Source organism: Suillus bovinus, assembly GCF_016758785.1.
Source record: "Suillus bovinus strain UH-Sbo-P2 chromosome Unknown EDB93scaffold_17, whole genome shotgun sequence".
Lineage (NCBI taxonomy): Eukaryota > Fungi > Basidiomycota > Agaricomycetes > Boletales > Suillaceae > Suillus > Suillus bovinus.
The window spans coordinates 469,759-486,147 of NW_024542073.1; the positions used below are offsets into that span (position 1 = coordinate 469,759).

At 47.7% G+C, this 16,389-nt stretch overlaps 8 protein-coding genes across 8 annotated transcripts; 4 read left to right on the forward strand and 4 right to left on the reverse strand.

Annotated features, from left to right (window-relative positions):
* EDB93DRAFT_1136739 (superoxide dismutase) lies at positions 1–1,103 on the forward strand. The gene is made up of 6 exons (XM_041449173.1): positions 1–269; positions 324–460; positions 514–711; positions 767–788; positions 841–925; positions 981–1,103. The coding sequence occupies exons 1-6, from the start codon at positions 138–140 to the stop codon at positions 989–991; spliced, it is 585 nt and encodes a 194-aa protein (XP_041309270.1). The 5' UTR covers positions 1–137; the 3' UTR covers positions 992–1,103.
* Positions 1,042–6,431, reverse strand: EDB93DRAFT_1136745 (uncharacterized protein). The gene is made up of 17 exons (XM_041449174.1): positions 6,151–6,431; positions 5,951–6,091; positions 5,870–5,896; positions 5,687–5,820; positions 4,603–5,625; positions 4,134–4,551; positions 3,992–4,079; positions 3,613–3,943; positions 3,512–3,556; positions 3,453–3,457; positions 3,304–3,394; positions 3,146–3,250; positions 3,074–3,090; positions 2,941–3,019; positions 2,870–2,886; positions 2,723–2,817; positions 1,042–2,665 (listed from the first exon to the last, which is right to left on the reverse strand). Exons 1-17 carry the CDS (start codon positions 6,189–6,191, stop codon positions 1,312–1,314), a joined length of 4,011 nt encoding a protein of 1,336 aa, XP_041309271.1. The 5' UTR covers positions 6,192–6,431; the 3' UTR covers positions 1,042–1,311.
* On the reverse strand, positions 6,410–7,428 carry EDB93DRAFT_243640 (Ndufs4, NADH dehydrogenase Fe-S protein 4). Its single transcript, XM_041455830.1, has 5 exons — positions 7,141–7,428; positions 6,932–7,082; positions 6,793–6,866; positions 6,724–6,739; positions 6,410–6,670 (listed from the first exon to the last, which is right to left on the reverse strand). The coding sequence occupies exons 1-5, from the start codon at positions 7,337–7,339 to the stop codon at positions 6,577–6,579; spliced, it is 534 nt and encodes a 177-aa protein (XP_041309272.1). The 5' UTR covers positions 7,340–7,428; the 3' UTR covers positions 6,410–6,576.
* Positions 7,429–7,720: 292 nt separating this feature from the next.
* On the reverse strand, positions 7,721–9,534 carry EDB93DRAFT_1249038 (MFS general substrate transporter; the record flags this gene model as incomplete). The annotated part of the gene is made up of 7 exons (XM_041452795.1): positions 7,721–7,980; positions 8,036–8,537; positions 8,589–8,745; positions 8,800–8,934; positions 8,984–9,144; positions 9,212–9,277; positions 9,352–9,534. The coding sequence occupies 7 exons, from the start codon at positions 9,532–9,534 to the stop codon at positions 7,721–7,723; spliced, it is 1,464 nt and encodes a 487-aa protein (XP_041309273.1).
* A 1,036-nt stretch (positions 9,535–10,570) lies between these two features.
* EDB93DRAFT_245256 (uncharacterized protein) lies at positions 10,571–11,669 on the reverse strand. The gene is made up of 4 exons (XM_041455831.1): positions 11,396–11,669; positions 11,291–11,343; positions 10,915–11,240; positions 10,571–10,858 (listed from the first exon to the last, which is right to left on the reverse strand). Exons 1-4 carry the CDS (start codon positions 11,515–11,517, stop codon positions 10,748–10,750), a joined length of 612 nt encoding a protein of 203 aa, XP_041309274.1. The 5' UTR covers positions 11,518–11,669; the 3' UTR covers positions 10,571–10,747.
* EDB93DRAFT_1136761 (uncharacterized protein) lies at positions 11,117–12,252 on the forward strand. The gene is made up of 3 exons (XM_041449175.1): positions 11,117–11,139; positions 11,226–11,924; positions 12,003–12,252. Exons 2-3 carry the CDS (start codon positions 11,578–11,580, stop codon positions 12,106–12,108), a joined length of 453 nt encoding a protein of 150 aa, XP_041309275.1. The 5' UTR covers positions 11,117–11,139; positions 11,226–11,577; the 3' UTR covers positions 12,109–12,252.
* A 525-nt stretch (positions 12,253–12,777) lies between these two features.
* Positions 12,778–14,679, forward strand: EDB93DRAFT_1136762 (mitochondrial carrier domain-containing protein). The gene is made up of 9 exons (XM_041449176.1): positions 12,778–12,907; positions 12,965–12,980; positions 13,029–13,051; positions 13,125–13,395; positions 13,447–13,605; positions 13,655–13,823; positions 13,891–14,077; positions 14,127–14,481; positions 14,535–14,679. Exons 1-8 carry the CDS (start codon positions 12,814–12,816, stop codon positions 14,180–14,182), a joined length of 975 nt encoding a protein of 324 aa, XP_041309276.1. The 5' UTR covers positions 12,778–12,813; the 3' UTR covers positions 14,183–14,481; positions 14,535–14,679.
* Positions 14,680–14,743: 64 nt separating this feature from the next.
* EDB93DRAFT_1136804 (transcription initiation factor TFIID subunit A-domain-containing protein) lies at positions 14,744–16,308 on the forward strand. The gene is made up of 6 exons (XM_041449177.1): positions 14,744–14,988; positions 15,049–15,138; positions 15,189–15,381; positions 15,455–15,624; positions 15,680–15,794; positions 15,847–16,308. Exons 1-6 carry the CDS (start codon positions 14,788–14,790, stop codon positions 16,035–16,037), a joined length of 960 nt encoding a protein of 319 aa, XP_041309277.1. The 5' UTR covers positions 14,744–14,787; the 3' UTR covers positions 16,038–16,308.
* The last annotated feature ends 81 nt before the right edge of the window (positions 16,309–16,389 follow it).

Consider the following 16,389-nt stretch of genomic DNA (forward strand, 5'->3'; position numbering starts at 1 on the left):
CGTCACATGAGCAAGAAGACTTAGTGTGGGAAAGAGCTGGCCCCCTTGTTCACTTCGGACCGCCCCGGACCGCAAGTTGTGCCTGACAATAAATGCCTCACTCCGTGATCAGATGACATAGCACCTTCACGCCTACCATGAACGCATACACCTCAAATCAAAAACAATCCAGGAAACCTGTCTTTTTCATTGCAGCAATCACTGCTGCGGTTTTCTTTTTCGGCTACACCTGGCTGTTCAAGCCATCCAAGACCGTGATCGTCCAAAAGGTGTGTCGTCAATGGTTCCCACCACCGTGTGCCATGTGCTAACAAAAAGCGCAGGCCACTGTAGTACTAAAAGGCGACTCCCCAGTCACTGGCACTATCACATTCGAACAGTCCTCAGCAGATGGTCCAGTCAAAATCTCAGGAGAAATCGTGAACCTCGACCCTTCTGCTAGACGTGGATTCCATGTCCAGTGAGTCTTTCGAATCTCGCAATGTAGGTCAAATATTCACATTATACCAATAGCTCTCTAGGAGACCTTAGCAATGGCTGTATGTCAACGGGGTCGCACTTTAATCCATACGACCAAAGCCATGGTTCTCCCCAGGACTCTGTCAGGCATGTTGGTGACCTAGGGAACATCGAAAGCGATGAATACGGCACAGCCACCATTTCCTTCGAAGACAGCCTCATTTCCTTGAATGGCCCCACGAGCATAGTCGGGTAAGCTAGATATATAGATTGACTCAATAGTATAAGACTCATTTCCGTTTTCCAGACGGGCTGTTGTCGTTCATGCGGTAGGGCGCTTTTTCATGCTGGACGTGGCTCCTTACTAATTGTGCTGTGTAGGGCGCCGATGATTTGGGAACTGGCGGTAATGAAGAGTCTCTGAAGACCGGAAATGCAGGGGGACGAGCTGCCTGTGGTGTCATCGGTTTGTTTCTAATAATCTTTCATGACAACTTGATGTTAATCAAGAGTCGCTATAGGACTCGTATAAATCGTCTGAGTATTGAAGCATCATGCATTGTCTTGCGCTTCTCACTTGTCATTGTATCATCGCATGTCGTCCATATTTCTCGGCCTGTGACAATTTATTTGCCTTTACCTGAGTTGCGTGAGAGCTCCCAAGTGCGGATTTACTACATAGTACCTACAGGGTTCAGTAAGAATCGAGAGCCTTTGATCACTTTCTAGAACGACCCCTGACCTAGGGCATCGGATTTCCTGTTATAGAGGTGCACTTCCGAACCGGTAATCACAGAATCACAATACGTCGATTCCACAAAAGGTGTTTCGACAGCCCTACTCAGTTCGTCGCTAAGACTTAGCATAAAGCCAAGATGTAAACCAAGACCGTTTCGTCGACCTATGATTCAACTCAGCAGCCGCATGCTCCTTTCTCAACCGTTCCTCCGTCGCTAAATGTTCTTCCGCGATTGCTTCAGTCACGACAGCTTCCCGGGTTGTCACAACAGCCTCTCCAGGTGTCGTGGCGACTTCTTGAGGAGTCCCATTGATAGGATGCGCCAGCGACACCTGCGAGCCACCGTGCCTCACAATCGATGTCGTAGAACGCGCAAATTCAGCCTGGGCGTGCAGATCTGGCCGAGACCCAGGGTCAAGAGCACGAAACTGAGATTGGAAGTGAAGGTTAGATGGCGGAAGGTATGAAGATGCCCTTTCACGAATGGATCTTGGTGCGTAGTCAGAGGGTGATTTGCGACGGGATTCGGCGTGACTGCCATCCATGGTCTGTGATCGACCTGAAAGACCTCTGGATGCGCGATCGCCACTTTTCATGCTAACATTACTACCCGAGCGATGTCGAGAGAACAAGGATGGACGGCGTGGTCTTGTAGACTCTACATCAACCTCTTGATCAATGGTGACAATGCGAGACTTGATGCCTTCAGGAAGATCAATATGTTCAGTACCACTGTATTGCCTAGTTGCAAGGAAAGATGATTGCTGATCGCCAGGCACTGAGCTAGGGGGCTGAAGTGCGGGGGATACCGAAGAGCCGGGACCAAACAAGTGACCCATATCACCAGTGTCAGGCTCACTTGTTAAAACTTGGTAAACATCAACAGTGTCATCGAGGTCCAGAAGACCTAGCGGATCTCTTGGGAGCCATAAGGCATTATTGATAGGTCGTGTGTAGTAAGGGTTATCATAAGGGATGTCGTGATGGGGTTCGTCATCCCACGCTGCAAGAGGTGGATGTCGCTGTACGAGAGAAGTCAAGATGCGTGCTGGAGGCTGACGTTGCCGTTCAGAAGGTGGGGATTCGACGACCTGATCCACAACGGCAGCAGATGCTTCTCCTTGAGTCGAGGTTGGTGGTGGATTCCCGCTCTCATCAACTGAATGTAGCCTCGAAAACGAACAGGGGCGAGGGCCAAACGAATTTAGTTTACGCCGCTCATGTGGTCGTGGTCTTCGAGGAACAGTCGAATAAGAGAAATTCACCCAGGTCGGTAAGCGCCACGTCTGGAATCTTGAAGGGTGGTCCCCAACGCCGGCTGCTACGTCCTTAGCATCGCCATGGTAGTTTGACGGGATAGTCTGGCTTTCTGTGCTGTCCTCGGATTCTCCTTTGCCCATCCTACAGACCACCTGCGCCTCCTCAATATCATCTTGCTCAAACTTGGCGCGGCACATTCGAGTCAGACTGATAATAGCTTCATTATCAGGGCAGAGGCTGATAGAAAGATCAAAATACACGCACATTACCTTGACTATCGCGGTGAAGACGAATAAGAAACCTGATAGTGCTACATTGACAGTTTTCCGCAATACAGCCATGTACGCCAGGAATACGAACTAGACCAAGAGTCAGTTGATCGTACAGCGAGTGGCAGAGAATAGAACGAACTTGAGACAGCATCAATCCTATGAATGGAAATATATCAGCGGCATTCAGGTATGCAGATATGAGCACCATACCATCCAATGAATAACGAAGGATACGGATCAACAATAGTTGACCATTGCCTTCGTAGTTCTTCGAATAAACATGTAGCAACTGCTCATCTGAGTCAGACCTGGCTTCACGAAGGGTATGTATGATATGATATACCTGATTTTTTACAACAGCTGAAAAACGTTTTGGTTAGCATAGATACCATCATGGACCATATAAACCACAAACCAGTCTCAACTGAAAAATATATCAACCCGAAGGGTATGACAAGTGGGTTAAGCAGAGCGAAGAGGAGTAGTATATGAATGACCAGAAGATGGTTTGGTAGCCAGTCTGCATTCAGAAACACTGTAAGAAACCTTGCTGCACATAATAATGGAACTCACAATAGAAATTAAATGTTCGTGGGCGAATTCCAACAGCTCGTTTTCTCGGAGTTACATGTCGCTTGGTGGAGGGATAAACGAACAAAGGCAACTACGACGAGGGATGTCAACATGCTGACGATCTTCGTTACGACTTCACAGAAACTTACACCAACTGCAAAGTTCGACGTGAGAATGGGGTGCAATACCATAAGTTATGAATGCTTACACAACATAAGCTCTAATCCTCCATGAATTGCGGTGGTGAAGATTACTGCAAGCAAATAGATCCCATCAATTCACTGCAAGACGTCGAGAGACTGTACTTACGCCATCCAACATAGAAAGGTCCAGCTGTCGTAAAACTATCAGCGACAGTATCTATTATCCCACTCCCAGATACAGCCTTGAACGAAGTAAGGAAAGACTGGAGTGCAGCGGTTCCCACGCAGAAAAACACCAAGACATTGACGATTAGAAATTTATAGTAACGGGTCATAATTGTGTCGTGCATTACGGAAAGAGTGATGATTATATGGGCTTTCTTCGAAGTGAGGAGAAGAATGGGCGGAATGAGGATCGCGAGTAGTGAGATGAGGACAGTCGGAAGGAATGATTGAATGACCTCTTCCTCCCAAGGGTGACTGGATAGATAGTTGTACTACTTCGATGTTCAGCACAAAATATGGTAAAGACAGATCACACATACCAAACTCGGCCAGAAGGTCGAAATGCTTTGAATAGAAACAAGACCAACAAACAGTGACACTGGAAAAACCCAGAATATCGTAAATCCCCTGAGACACAGTTAGCTACCCCTCGTGGTCATATAACACCGGACCAGCGCTTACCAGACCCCAATGTTTACTACCCAATCTTTGAATATGTCCACTCGGTAAGTTGACCTCATAACCCTTGTCCAATCGATGTCTTCATACTGCGGGGCCATCGTCACAAGGCATGCAAGTGGGTTATTAGGATGTACTGCTAAGTATTTGCATGCCTTCCTTGCATCTGCCGGATCTTTGAAGGTTACGAACGCTGTTGACACAGCGTCGTATTCCGTAGCAGCCCGCGCTCGATTCTCCGTTATCAACGATGTAAGAAGGTTGAGTTTGGCATTGTAATAATCAATGCTCGGCACGGTTTTCCCACGGAAAAAGACAGAAAGGTGGATCAATGGCTGGTATGGGTCTAGTATGGATCGCGGTAAACTGAAAAGTGCATCCCATATTGTCTTGTGTGGTTCGATGTTATCCGTCGCCGAATCTACTTTGACACTGTTAGTCTGTGGTAACCGCTGATGTTGTTGAGACATACCCTCCATTTTCAAACTAAGTTTGTGGCTTGAGGGAAAGTTGCTGGTCGACTGGTGTTCGACCAGAAACGGCGAGAGCGTCCGAACGAGTAAGTCTGTATCACTATTCTGTTGTCTGTCGTGGGCTTGACTACACCCGATTTCTACATCTGAAGTCCTAGCGCGCCTAGACATGGCGGTATCCTCCTTTGCCAGTGAACCGTGTCCATGTTTTGCATTGTGCACCGCTAAGAGTGCCTTCTTTGCCAACCTAATATGCGCGCCCTCTAAACGACGGATGATCTCTTCGCGCCGTTCCAGCAATGACGCCAGTTCCGTCATTCGTCGTGCAATAACAACTCGGTCGATATGTGGCACATTTCGCAGGTTTAGATTGGGAACTTGTCCAAGTGGATTTCCATCGCTTCCTTCCTGACTCGCATTCGCAGTTTCGCGTGCAGACATACCTATGTTCTGCGGGATGCGCTTTGCTCGATTGAAACCAAAAGTGAACAATTTGTTTAATAGACCGGGTTGAGTCGATGCTGACAAGCCAACGGAAGGCTTGTCGAGAGATCGCGATAGGTGATATTCAAAGTACTCCTTGAGCTCTTTTTCTGAGCGAAGCTGCACCGGAACGTTGGTCACCATCACAGTACGCAGACGCAAACCACGGTTGGAGCGGTCGGTGTCAATGGATGGAATATCCTGGAATGGGTATTGTGGGTGAGGATGGGGATGATACTGTGCCTCGCTCTTGATCATGGTATCGGGCTCCACACTGCGTATGGCACTTTCTATTTTCGCTGCTCGTAATTTGAATGCTCCATTGCAAATGTAGAAGAGATTACACATCCATGTAAGCGTGATCCAGAAGAGAAGGCACATGTGAATCCAGAGTAGGGAGAGACCTTGCTGAGTTTCTACAAGTGAAGAAATTGATGCTCTTGTCATCGACTGCGGTGAAACGCCATCAGGAGAAAAGTGAACATGTATCGGAAGGAGGATAGGAGTGGTCGTAAACGTGTGGAGGAGGACAAAGAATACTTATTATAAACAACAACAAAATCAGCGGATACGAGTCGCGTGCATGTTGTAAGCACTCACGGCTGCCGCGCAGGAAACGCACATACAACGTTGCATCGACTCCTCTAAGCTCATTAAGCTTCGCTTGGGGAAGGGCGATGCTGTCCTTAACCCAAGATAATGGCCAGCCTTTCGGTGTCGGAGGGGAAGGATTCCTGATACCTCTATCAGAATGAGAAAGAAAAGGAGCTATGAGGGACAAACCGTGCCCACGAACGACCCTGATACAGGCTACACGTTCGACCACCAATTAGAGAATGATAAGGAAACGATGAGTGTGCTCACTAGCCAAACTCCCAAGACTCGACACTTCCAAGTCCCTCAAGCTGGGTGCGAAATCCGCGTCTTTTTCTCTTCATGATCTCGTGCGACGTCACAGACACTATGGCCAATACAATTGCTATGACCGTCTGATTGATGAGGCCACTGAGACAGTAGTAGCAAATGTCAACTTCACATGCAGACTCTGATGAAATAGACTGAACCTATAATCCTTTGAAAATGGCCTCGTCTGAATGTCAGCCATGATGGCAAAAGTATTATAAAATATGTCAGCCTGGTCCGGAGGAATGATGGTTACTTATAAGTGAGACGACAAAAGTGGAGACGGAAAGAATTCTGCTCCTTGAATGACGTCTATTCAAATCCGGAGTCAAAGACCTCTATCCGTGTGGCTCCAAGCCACCATTGTAGGCCAGCTTCGATCGGTACTAGCACGGGGCATCGTGGCATTATGCTCCAACGTTGTTGTGACACACGATTCAATACGGAAGTCTAAGTTCAGTGCAAACTCTACTAAGCGCTCAGTCCGTTATATCTTATCCAGAATAAAACACGGGTGCAAGTTGAGTTCCAGCTAATTGCAGAATTTATGGACCAAAAGCAGTAGTTAATTCTATGGACAGAATGATCTACTTCGTGCGCATTATCCGTAGTGTACTCGGCTTATAGACAAAGTTCTCTGAATAGTTCTTCGGAGGAATTTTCTTGGCGGGAGGTGGTTGTCTGCGGCAGCTCATTAGTATCCAGTTTATGTCAAAAGCGAGGGAGTCACTAACACATAGTAATTCCAGCCTGAAGGAAAGATAATAAGGACAATGGATGGATGAGATGGAGATGAGGCACACCTTGCTTCTCTGCGAAATGCATGGCGTCTTCCTTGCTTTTGAATGACACCCTGGTACCCTGCATATAATCCGCGCTGTGCAAATAGTGATGTGTGATAAACGCCGTTTCAGGTGAAGAAGTCAAGTAGCAGCCACTCACGAACTGGCCCAACCCATCAGAGGATTCTCCCACCGACCTGCTCCCGGCAGAATGTCCCAGTCAATGCGCCACCGCTCTGACTTTCCTGCTCCACTTTGCATGGTGTTACGGGCTGGTTGATAGATCCGCACCATGCGATGCCGGAGCTCGGCTGGAATGGCGGTCATTAAACATGGCGTTTTCAACAGTATTAGTTGGTTGTAGCACACCTGGAGCGCCACTTATGACTTCAGCCGTCAATACATCGGTATGGGCAACCTCCGTAAGTTGGGTGCCCTCTTTCTGGGGGGCATCGCCAGTGCGAACTGGCTGGTTGTGACTTTCCGCAGAGAAATGGCGGGTGTAAATTGGACATGCAGGCAATGGCCGTCTCGGTATTGCCTGCTTATAAGAACGGAGTGAAAACATTGTCGAAATCTATTGAGAGACGGAGAGACGAGCTACTCCCGGGAGACGCGGCAAAGTCCGGTTTGGTGGCGGTGCAAGGCTCACTGATTTCGAGATATCCCAGGCCTCCAAAAAGACAATCATTGACCTCATTTATGTAATGCAAGGGTACTTTGTGGCGTGCAAACCATGAGGATATAAGCTGACCCGTGCTTTTCAAAAGAGTGAAAGTACTAAGTAGCGTATACGAATTAAGTTTGCTGTCGATCAATGAGCTCAGAAAGCAGACACTCGGCGAATGGTACATTTCCTACTCTGTACGGAGCCTACAGATCTGTCAAGGTGTCTGTGTATTCACTGTTCATGCATTTTCAGGTGGAAATTTCACGAAGTACTGACCTTTCACTCATCCCTGTCCCGGTCTTGTATTTCATCTGGCAGCTGCGAGCCCAGCCACCTCAGGGTACCAGACATTATGATTAAGAAGACATATACTGCATTTCCATTGAGAATATTGTGTTCCTTTGAAAATGCGAAGAGAGATGTGGTTAAGGCAGGCGCAAGGGCACGAGCTATCGATCCGGAGCTTTGACAGAGACCATTGACAGATCCAAGAACATTCTTCGCAGGGGCAGAAGTTGTGACAAACATCAAAGCAGCAGCTGTGTTTAAACAGGTTACTTATAGTGGCGCGACAAGTTTCATTGTAACACATACCAAATGCCATATCCCACGTTACTATCAGAATCAGCTGGCAAAGCAAGGCATACATAACTGCATGATCAACCATCCCCCTTGTGTGTACTAGCCACGACATTATCGGGAACAAGACCATAAGCGGTGTGAAGCACGACACGGATACACAGAATAGACGCTTGGGACCAACCCGATCAACAACTTTAGCCAAGAACAATACTTGACAGAGTCCATCCACGATCCCACAGAACGCCAGCCACAAACCAATAGAAGAGGGAGGAAGACCCATGCCGCCAAGGTGAGTGGGTGTGGAAAGGAACAGCGGTATGAGAGACCTCAAAGACATGTCAAGAAAGGCCAACACGGTGTAGTTTGCGATCGGAATAATAATGGCTGGTGTGAGCAGAGACCACAAGGGCGTATTTGGCGTGGATTGTAGCACAAAGGCTTCCTGATCATCGACACCACGAGAAACACCGGGCATTGTTGATGTCGACCTGGGTCTGCACTTGGTCGATAATGTCTGCTAAACGTCAATAACGTGGCATTGAGGAAGGTAGTATTTGGTACTTACTTCTTTCAAGAAGCATAAAACCATGAAAAAGGTCAAGAGGAGCAGAGAAGCAGAAACTACACAAGGAAGAAAGTACGGGTATTTTCCCCAAAACGAATTAAGAAATAGGCTAGGCCAGTGATCCTGTGGCCGCGCGAGCATTCCCCCTATCAAAGGGCTGGCATACCATTTTCATCAGCAGCCGTCACAATAAGTAGGCGATCCCGCTTACCCAGCACAGTTTCCAATGGACCAGATCATTGGAAGCAAGGCAAATCCGTGAGCGATGTTTGTAGAATTCGTCAATTCACCCATCACAGTCTTCATGACTCCAATGTTCCCATTTAATACACCCCACATGCAGCGGCTGGCGAAACCGTATCAGCATTGCGATACTTTACTTAGCTGAAGCAAACCTGATAACTAGGCTCCAGAAGGTTGTCGAAAGGCCTAAACATATCATCGAAATGCAAGCTCCTGTTAGTCCTATTAATAGCACTGGCTTGCGTCCAACGCGGTCGGACAACTGACTCCAGATCAATAATGTCGGCGCCTGGGCGAGGTAAAATAGAGAATCCTGTCAAACATGTACGATAATGCTATGAGGAAACAACCATTTTGCAAGTCATAATATTGCCACATACAATTAATCCAACATAGTATCCTACAGCCGCATCGTCACCTCCAGTGATATCAAGTTCTCTGATAAACTGAGAACGGATTGAGTTAGAGTATTGAACACGGATGTTGCAACAAAACGACATCCCGATGGAAAGGTTCATACCTGATTGATATACGGGTATATGGATGTTAAAGCTATAGATTCTGCCAGTTCCAACATCATAAGTACGCCTATCTGAAGTCGTGGAAGGGGCGTTGCAGGCTTTCTCGAGGCCATTGCATGGACAACCTGAAGAGGCGTCACGATGATCTCGCCGTTTGATAAACGAGAACCAGAAGTGTCCATCTAGGTGATTCAGGCCTCTCGCGACATGCTGACTTGATAAGGAATTTCAAAGCGCTAGCTCTTGATATGAATTGGCCAGATGCGGCCACTTGGGCCAGTGAACGCTCGCTCAATCGTCATGACAAGGCCTCCGAGGTCCGCCGAAGCACAGGCTTACTGGCAGTGAAGTCTTCCAAGGTGCTCGCCAGGGTTAACGTTAAAGGTCGAAACTTCAGGCTGAAGATCAAAATAATTTACCCGACGCTCGGGAAATGCCGAAAATGAGGTCGCGAGAGGGCTGGCGCGCATGCATTGGTAGTAATTTGGTACCTCGTCCTGCTTCAACGTCCCTTCTATTACGACAGCTGATTCCGATTTCGATGGATTCCATTTTGAATGTGTTGATAGGCTCCCAAGGCTGATTGGTTTGGCAGTGACACGTACAGTAAGTAATGTAGCATCAGCCAGCTCTCAGAAAAAGACAAGATGATTTTTTAGAATCCAAAATTTCTATATACTCGTCTGCACTCGATTAGGATGTTCGATAATTCCTGGACCTACATACTTGATTCAGGTCCGTCGCGTACATTATCTGCTTCATGCAGCCACGCTCGCTCGTTCGTTCTTTTGATTTCTTTATTCTCATTCTATGCTCAAGGACGTTTGCAGCCAAAATTCTCATAGCTCCTGACGCTCCTCTTCTTCGCCTCGGCGAGCAATTGATAAGTGGTCGCCACACACTTCGACAATGTTTCTCCCTTGATTTGATGGTCATTGCTGGACCACGTTCTTCTCTGAGGATTCCGTCAGCTTCTTACATTTCATCCCAGGAATGTCGATCATTGTCACTGAAAACATTGCCTTGGCTTGGAAGGTGGTAAATGGAAGCTCAAGTCCGTAGTACAATATACTTGCGACCATCAAAGCGGTGCCACATGTCACGTGTTACAGAAACGAGCTGAAGCAGATCTTACGATAAGGCGGAGCAAAGTCACAAAGTCAATAAGATGATGTTGAACGAACTTTGTAACTTGTTCGGCAAGGACAATGGCAACATTGAGTCTGTGTTCAGGGATATTTGCCAGGGTAATTCGAACGTGTGAACTGACAAGACTGAACAAGGCCTAGGCACCAGCTAAATTGAACGTTTGCTCGGGGATATCTGTACCTATGTATTTCATTATTTTCATAACATCAAAATATACCTCCCCATAGTATACAACGATCATCAAGTTCATAGTTTGTATGATGTAAGTATGGCGTGGACAAGCCAAAGGTCAGCAACCTTCTTCACTTCATCAATGATCTCCTTGAGGGGACCTGAGCTTACAGCAGCCCAGTGTGCCTGTATCAGTGACCGATAAGCAGGTGACCCCTGAGATAAACTAATATTAGCCTTACCTCCACACTCTCCCATCCCAATACCCCGTGAACTACGTTAGGCTTATCGACGACAGGTGCCCAGCTCGAGCCATAGAACTTGGGTGTTCCTTGAAGCTTATCCTGAAGCTGTTTGACGAGAGGTTGCAGCGCGCTCATGCTGACACCCCTCTTGAGAGTGAAGGTGACAAATTCCGTCACTGGAGCAGAAAATATCCGACTAGTGTTGGAGAACCCGACAAACGTGTGAGTAGGCTTGCTCGCAAAGACCTGTTGAGAAGCTGCTTGCGTAGCCTTGAAATTATCTGTCTGACGATATGTTTCTTGCGCAGACTTGGAAGTCCACTCTGCCAGGAGTTTAACGGGGTTGGACTAGTATATCGTGAACTTGACTTACCGAGGACCCAGAATGCATTGCTCGGATCTTCAGCCTCGAAACCAAGGTATGCCCTTTAAACGAACAACGATAAGCCAACGCTTCGAGTATGACTTTGGTATTCACTTAGAAAGCCCTTCGATTGTGTTTGCTGAACTCTTGGTTGCAAGCTCAGAGATTAACCGAGAGGGATCCTGGACGTAGGACGAGGAGGTCTTAAAGTACATTATATGTGTGACGGGCGCCATGGTGAGAGGTGATTGAGAGGAGGCTGGGAGATCTGAGTAGACATTACTTGGTTTTTAAGTATGATCAATAGAAGCAGGCTGAGAACGGCCCGTTCGAGATGCTTTTTTTTTGGTTATTATTGCAACCGCAATGTCACGATCAAGGCAGATGACTTCCGGTCCCCGGACTATCATATATCATATACCGGACTAGTTGATACCAAATCATCCAATAAAATAATCTGTACGAAAAACAAAACCGTATCCCAGCGCAATATCATGGATGATATCATTTACCAAGCACTGGAAAATGAGATAGCAATTGATGAAGAAGAATCTGCACTCGTTATCGCAGCTGCTGTACTGGTGGGAACTGAGCAGACTCGACAAGAACGCATCGACAGACGTCAACCACGACAACTATACCTCTGCAATGGTCATGAGTGTGGAACTTCAACGAAGTGTAGTATCAAAGAAAGAAAGAACCCAAATCAACGAATGCTCACCTTGTACTCCTCGAAAGTATCTCTTTATATGCCAGGAGTCCGTCGTCCATCGGAGGTCGTCGTTCTGGGCTTGCATGTCAATATATTGCAACGCAAAGGGCCCTGAAATGGTTGCTGTTCAACGAGATGGAGCAAACACAGAAGGCACGTTGAAGAATGAAAATTTCTCGAGGGGACATTTGCATTGGACGCTAGTTGTCCGTCGTACGTTGACTATCGAGACAGGAATGCAGGGCTATCCCTGCAGTGGCGAGAGCTAGTGTCAAGCTCATAGTAGAGTCAGCTCATCGATGTGCCCAAAAATGATCCAAGCCAGTGCTTATAGAAACAAGGTAAGTATGCGAAAGTATATGAGGGATCCGAGAAGTGCGAGAGCTGCAGTATCGAACGGCGCAGGACGGCGCAGTCTGCGGTAGCCCTGCGTGTAGTTTGAAACCTTAGGACGCGAACGCAGTGCATTGGACGAAATGGTTGGCAAAACAGGGGGAAAAGCAAGTATTTCGTTCGTAACCTGAGAGAGGGAGTGGTGGGTGGGTGCAAGGAGAGACAAAGAGAGGTATAGTAGATGATAAGAGAAATCTAGTAATGACGAGAGATTGTAGTCCGACGACTGATGTGGGTCGGAGCAAGGTTTGCTTACTCAAGCGTAGACTCGATTCTGCGCTAGCCTCGTGCCTCGGCTAACTCAGAACACCCCGGCAAACTCCGGGGTATGATGGTACTTACTAATTACGGAAACATCGACGTCATTATCATGATCGCAGTCAAGGCAGTACGTACTTGTCCACTCAGCACCTCTACCTTAGACGCCATGACGACTCAGAGCAAAGCAATGAAAACCTATCAGGCCGCTGCTGCAATCCCCCAATTTACCTCAAAAGATTATTTTTCATTCTGCCTTGCAGGTATGTCTGATAATGACCATATCTCCTAACACGCGATTCTGAAAATATCCATCTCAGGAGCACTATGCTGCACGTAAGTCTCCCCGATGACTCACGAGACCACGCATTAACGCAGGTAAAGGATCACCCATGGTGCAATGACGCGTGAGACGCATTGTTTTTAGCATGTCTCGCTTTCTTGTGTGCTCATCTTTTAACCCGTCATCCACTCGTGCAGCTGTCGACGTCGTGAAGACGCGAATTCAAATTGACCCTGCATACAAGAAGCTGAACATGATGACCGGAACGCGCTACGTTATCGCGACAGAAGGTCCCAGAGCTCTCCTTACGGGTTTCGGCCCAACTGCAGTTGGTTATTTTATACAAGGAGGCGCAAAATTCGCTGGTTACGAGTATTGGAAGAAAAGATCAGTCGAGTTCGTAGGTGGCCAGGAAGCGGCAGTGAAGTATCGAACAGCAATCTACCTTGGATCAGCCAGTATTGCTGAGTAGGTCGCGATATACTGACAATCTTCAAAATTTCCTAAATTTCACCCGAGATTCTTTGCAGATATTCTCCTGACACCTTTAGAAGCAACTCGGATCCGTCTCGTCTCAGACAGAACTTATGCAACTGGACTTGTCACGGGCTTCACTCGCCTAGCGCGTGAAGGTGGCATACGCGAGCTTTACGCAGGCTTTTTGCCAATTCTCTGCAAGTGAGCCTATAATGACTGATAACTTTTGCATAAATAGTATTCTGTTCAGACAGATACCTTATGCTATTGGGCAATTTGCGGTGAACGAATTCTGCCACGAGATTGTTTTTCGTTCAATGTCCGAAGAGAGCCGTCGCACATTATCCAGTACCAGTAAATTCACAATACAACTCGGTAGTGGCGTCATCGCAGGTTTTGCAGCGGCCATTCTAAGTCACGTAAGTATCTGCCTCGACTCGGAAGTCTTTGCCCAGATTGTCTGACCTCTGGAACGACGGTATGCAGCCAGCGGATACCTTACTGAGTCAGATAAACAAGGGACATGGACCAAAGGGCTCCATGCCGCATCGACTTGCAGTACTCGCTCGGGAGGCTGGTTTCCGTGGCCTTTTTGCTGGTCTTGGACCTAGGATGGTCATGACCGCGGGCCTTGTGTCCGGGCAGTTCTTACTGTATGGTGCAATCAAAGAAGGTAAGCATCAAGGAAGGTTCACATTCTATTCTTTAACCTTTCACAATAGCTTTGGGCGCACCCCCTGGTGTGGAGATACACAAAGAAACTGGTGCTGCTGTCTGATGGACACCAAGGTTCGACTTGGAAGGCTTCTTTTCTAGAGTCACTGCAATATTTCAGTTGTACAACACACATAGAATACAATCATTCAAGCGGATCTCCATGCCAGAGCAATGTCAGTAATCATAATTTTGGAGACAACACGGTAAGGCTGTGGTTTTCGCCAGCGTCAGTTCACCACTGACGCTACTGCGATGTGCTGATGATAGAAGGCCCTGAGTTGTTGTGCTAGGTTTTGCGGGGTATGGATGTTGGAAAGTCGACGAACTGGTAGCTGGCTTCTTTCGAGCATGGTAGATTCTCTGCACGAAAACGAGTCATCGATAAGGAGGAATGTCAGAGAGAAAAGGCTTGCCCGCTGTGCACGGGGCCTTCATTATTGGTGGTTCTCGCAACTGGATGTCCGATTCATGTGAGAGACTAGGTTTTGAGTTCAGCCGAGGGAAAGATCGGGAAAGGGATTGAAAGTGGACTGACGTGGTGGAGGGGTATGGCAGTTATTGGGTTGCATTGGATGGAGTAGTACATTACCATAGAAGAAGTAATTTATTCTCACGGTTGTGCCACGCTTCTAAGAGTTGGACAACGAGGAGGAAGAAATCATAAATATGGCGACGAACGAAGCAGCAACAACAACAGCGGCTCCACCAAACCCCGCGAACATAATTACCGCCCTGACTAGTGCCTTTAAAAGCCAAAATGGCGAGGCAGCATCAAGCACGCGCATAGCTCAGCTCCTCGAGCAGAATATGGGCCAGCTTGGCGAGCTAATGCGGCAGGGCAAGCTTACTGCCGTACAGATCCAGCAGGTCCGTCGGCTTTTAAACCAAGTGAGATTTATTTGTCTCACCTAGGCGTCTTATCTGTAGCTGAAAGATTACGCTGAAAAACACAAGTCCGCGACCAGTGCTGCTTCCGGAAGTGTGGCTGGCACTTCAACTGCGAATAGCGGTACAAAGGTATGACTCGATGGGTAGGAACCTCCTTTGTCTCATCCCGTTTGCGGTAGACCGGGGCTGCTGCAACGACTGCTACCGCTTTTAAAAGCGGGTCACCAGCACCTGTTCTTACATCTACACCTGGTGACGGGTATCCCATTAGCCAAACTCTCAACATCACCAATCCAGGGCCCGTCCAGTGGTCAGCTGCGCAGCAAGGAAGACCAACTCTTACAGGCGGGATGGCTGGTGGTAGACTGTCTGGTGAGCTCCTGATGATCATTTGCGGGAGAAGTAGCGATCCCGTCCGAGTACTGATGTTGATCTATATCACTAGGTACCCCTGCTCAGATCGCACGATCCACGGACGATGCTGGCATGCTCAGCTTAGAGGACAACCATCCACGGAGAAAGAATACCCCAGGAGATCAGAGCATGAGACGGTCGATACAAGACCTCGTCTCAAGTGTTGATCCCAATGTTCGGATCGAACCTGAGGTGGAGGATGTAAGCCCCTGTATTCAAATGCAAATGCCTTGACATCTTATTGTACCGTTTGCAGCTACTTCTTCAAATTGCTGACGAGTTCATTGACTCGGTCACGAACTTCGGCTGTCGATTGGCAAAACATCGCGGCGGTGACACGCTCGAAGTCAAAGACCTCCAGCTTCACCTTGGTAAGCGTGATCAATTCATTCTTCTTCGTTCTAATTCTCATTGTTGTATCAGAACGCAATCACAATATCCGTATTCCTGGATTTGCATCGGATGACACGCGAATAGCCTTATCTCAGGCTGCTGTAGCACCTTCCGTGCCTTCAGCGGCAGCAAAAAAGACAGCCCAGGGCACATCCATGACTTTACGGAGTCACCGCTTGGCGCAGGTGCAACAAGCGAAGAGGGAGAGCAAGCTCGCATAGTAGACCGCGCTGGACATTCTTGCTTTCCTTGTTATACCGTTTTTCTTTGCTTGTTCGACTTGTAACTTATTTAAGTACTGTACAGACTCATGCCATAGTATCTCAAGATCTCACACTGACAGGGTGCGTGCTCCTCAGAACTTGCAAACACTACTAGATACACTGGTACTTGCTCGAGGAGGGGTTGGGTCTGAAGATGACGCATGTGCTCGAAGTACTCCGAGACAGTAAATTATACTTGACGAGGTGGGCATTCACCCAGTACAGTAAGGTCTACTTTTTGGGCTACTCAGGTGAGCGAGGTAGTACAAGTTTCCGCATCAAGGCTCGAACCTGCCTGCTGCCTTCCATC

What these genes read in the sequence shown, in the direction of transcription:
- EDB93DRAFT_1136739 (XM_041449173.1), top strand. Translation starts at nt 138, where the DNA reads ATGAACGCATACACCTCAAATCAAAAACAATCCAGGAAACCTGTCTTT. An exon ending in AGACCGTGATCGTCCAAAAG is followed by an intron (nt 270 to 323) that starts GTGTGTCGTCAA and finishes CAAAAAGCGCAG; the next exon opens with GCCACTGTAGTACTAAAAGG. An exon ending in GGCCCCACGAGCATAGTCGG is followed by an intron (nt 712 to 766) that starts GTAAGCTAGATA and finishes TCCGTTTTCCAG; the next exon opens with ACGGGCTGTTGTCGTTCATG.
- EDB93DRAFT_1136745 (XM_041449174.1), bottom strand. Translation starts at nt 6,191, where the DNA reads ATGGCTGACATTCAGACGAGGCCATTTTCAAAGGATTATAG. An exon ending in CAGGGTCGTTCGTGGGCACG is followed by an intron (nt 5,821 to 5,869) that starts GTTTGTCCCTCA and finishes TAGAGGTATCAG; the next exon opens with GAATCCTTCCCCTCCGACAC. An exon ending in CGACCTTCTGGCCGAGTTTG is followed by an intron (nt 3,944 to 3,991) that starts GTATGTGTGATC and finishes ACATCGAAGTAG; the next exon opens with TACAACTATCTATCCAGTCA.
- EDB93DRAFT_243640 (XM_041455830.1), bottom strand. Translation starts at nt 7,339, where the DNA reads ATGTTTTCACTCCGTTCTTATAAGCAGGCAATACCGAGACGGCCATTG. An exon ending in AGTCATAAGTGGCGCTCCAG is followed by an intron (nt 7,083 to 7,140) that starts GTGTGCTACAAC and finishes CCGCCATTCCAG; the next exon opens with CCGAGCTCCGGCATCGCATG. An exon ending in CTGATGGGTTGGGCCAGTTC is followed by an intron (nt 6,867 to 6,931) that starts GTGAGTGGCTGC and finishes CTATTTGCACAG; the next exon opens with CGCGGATTATATGCAGGGTA.
- EDB93DRAFT_245256 (XM_041455831.1), bottom strand. Translation starts at nt 11,517, where the DNA reads ATGGCGCCCGTCACACATATAATGTACTTTAAGACCTCCTCGTCCTAC. An exon ending in ACAATCGAAGGGCTTTCTAA is followed by an intron (nt 11,344 to 11,395) that starts GTGAATACCAAA and finishes GTTCGTTTAAAG; the next exon opens with GGCATACCTTGGTTTCGAGG. An exon ending in CAATGCATTCTGGGTCCTCG is followed by an intron (nt 11,241 to 11,290) that starts GTAAGTCAAGTT and finishes AACTCCTGGCAG; the next exon opens with AGTGGACTTCCAAGTCTGCG.
- EDB93DRAFT_1136761 (XM_041449175.1), top strand. Translation starts at nt 11,578, where the DNA reads ATGATCAATAGAAGCAGGCTGAGAACGGCCCGTTCGAGATGCTTTTTT. An exon ending in CAACCACGACAACTATACCT is followed by an intron (nt 11,925 to 12,002) that starts CTGCAATGGTCA and finishes ACGAATGCTCAC; the next exon opens with CTTGTACTCCTCGAAAGTAT.
- EDB93DRAFT_1136762 (XM_041449176.1), top strand. Translation starts at nt 12,814, where the DNA reads ATGACGACTCAGAGCAAAGCAATGAAAACCTATCAGGCCGCTGCTGCA. An exon ending in GGATCAGCCAGTATTGCTGA is followed by an intron (nt 13,396 to 13,446) that starts GTAGGTCGCGAT and finishes ATTTCACCCGAG; the next exon opens with ATTCTTTGCAGATATTCTCC. An exon ending in GTATGGTGCAATCAAAGAAG is followed by an intron (nt 14,078 to 14,126) that starts GTAAGCATCAAG and finishes CTTTCACAATAG; the next exon opens with CTTTGGGCGCACCCCCTGGT.
- EDB93DRAFT_1136804 (XM_041449177.1), top strand. Translation starts at nt 14,788, where the DNA reads ATGGCGACGAACGAAGCAGCAACAACAACAGCGGCTCCACCAAACCCC. An exon ending in CTGCCGTACAGATCCAGCAG is followed by an intron (nt 14,989 to 15,048) that starts GTCCGTCGGCTT and finishes TCTTATCTGTAG; the next exon opens with CTGAAAGATTACGCTGAAAA. An exon ending in CTGCGAATAGCGGTACAAAG is followed by an intron (nt 15,139 to 15,188) that starts GTATGACTCGAT and finishes CGTTTGCGGTAG; the next exon opens with ACCGGGGCTGCTGCAACGAC.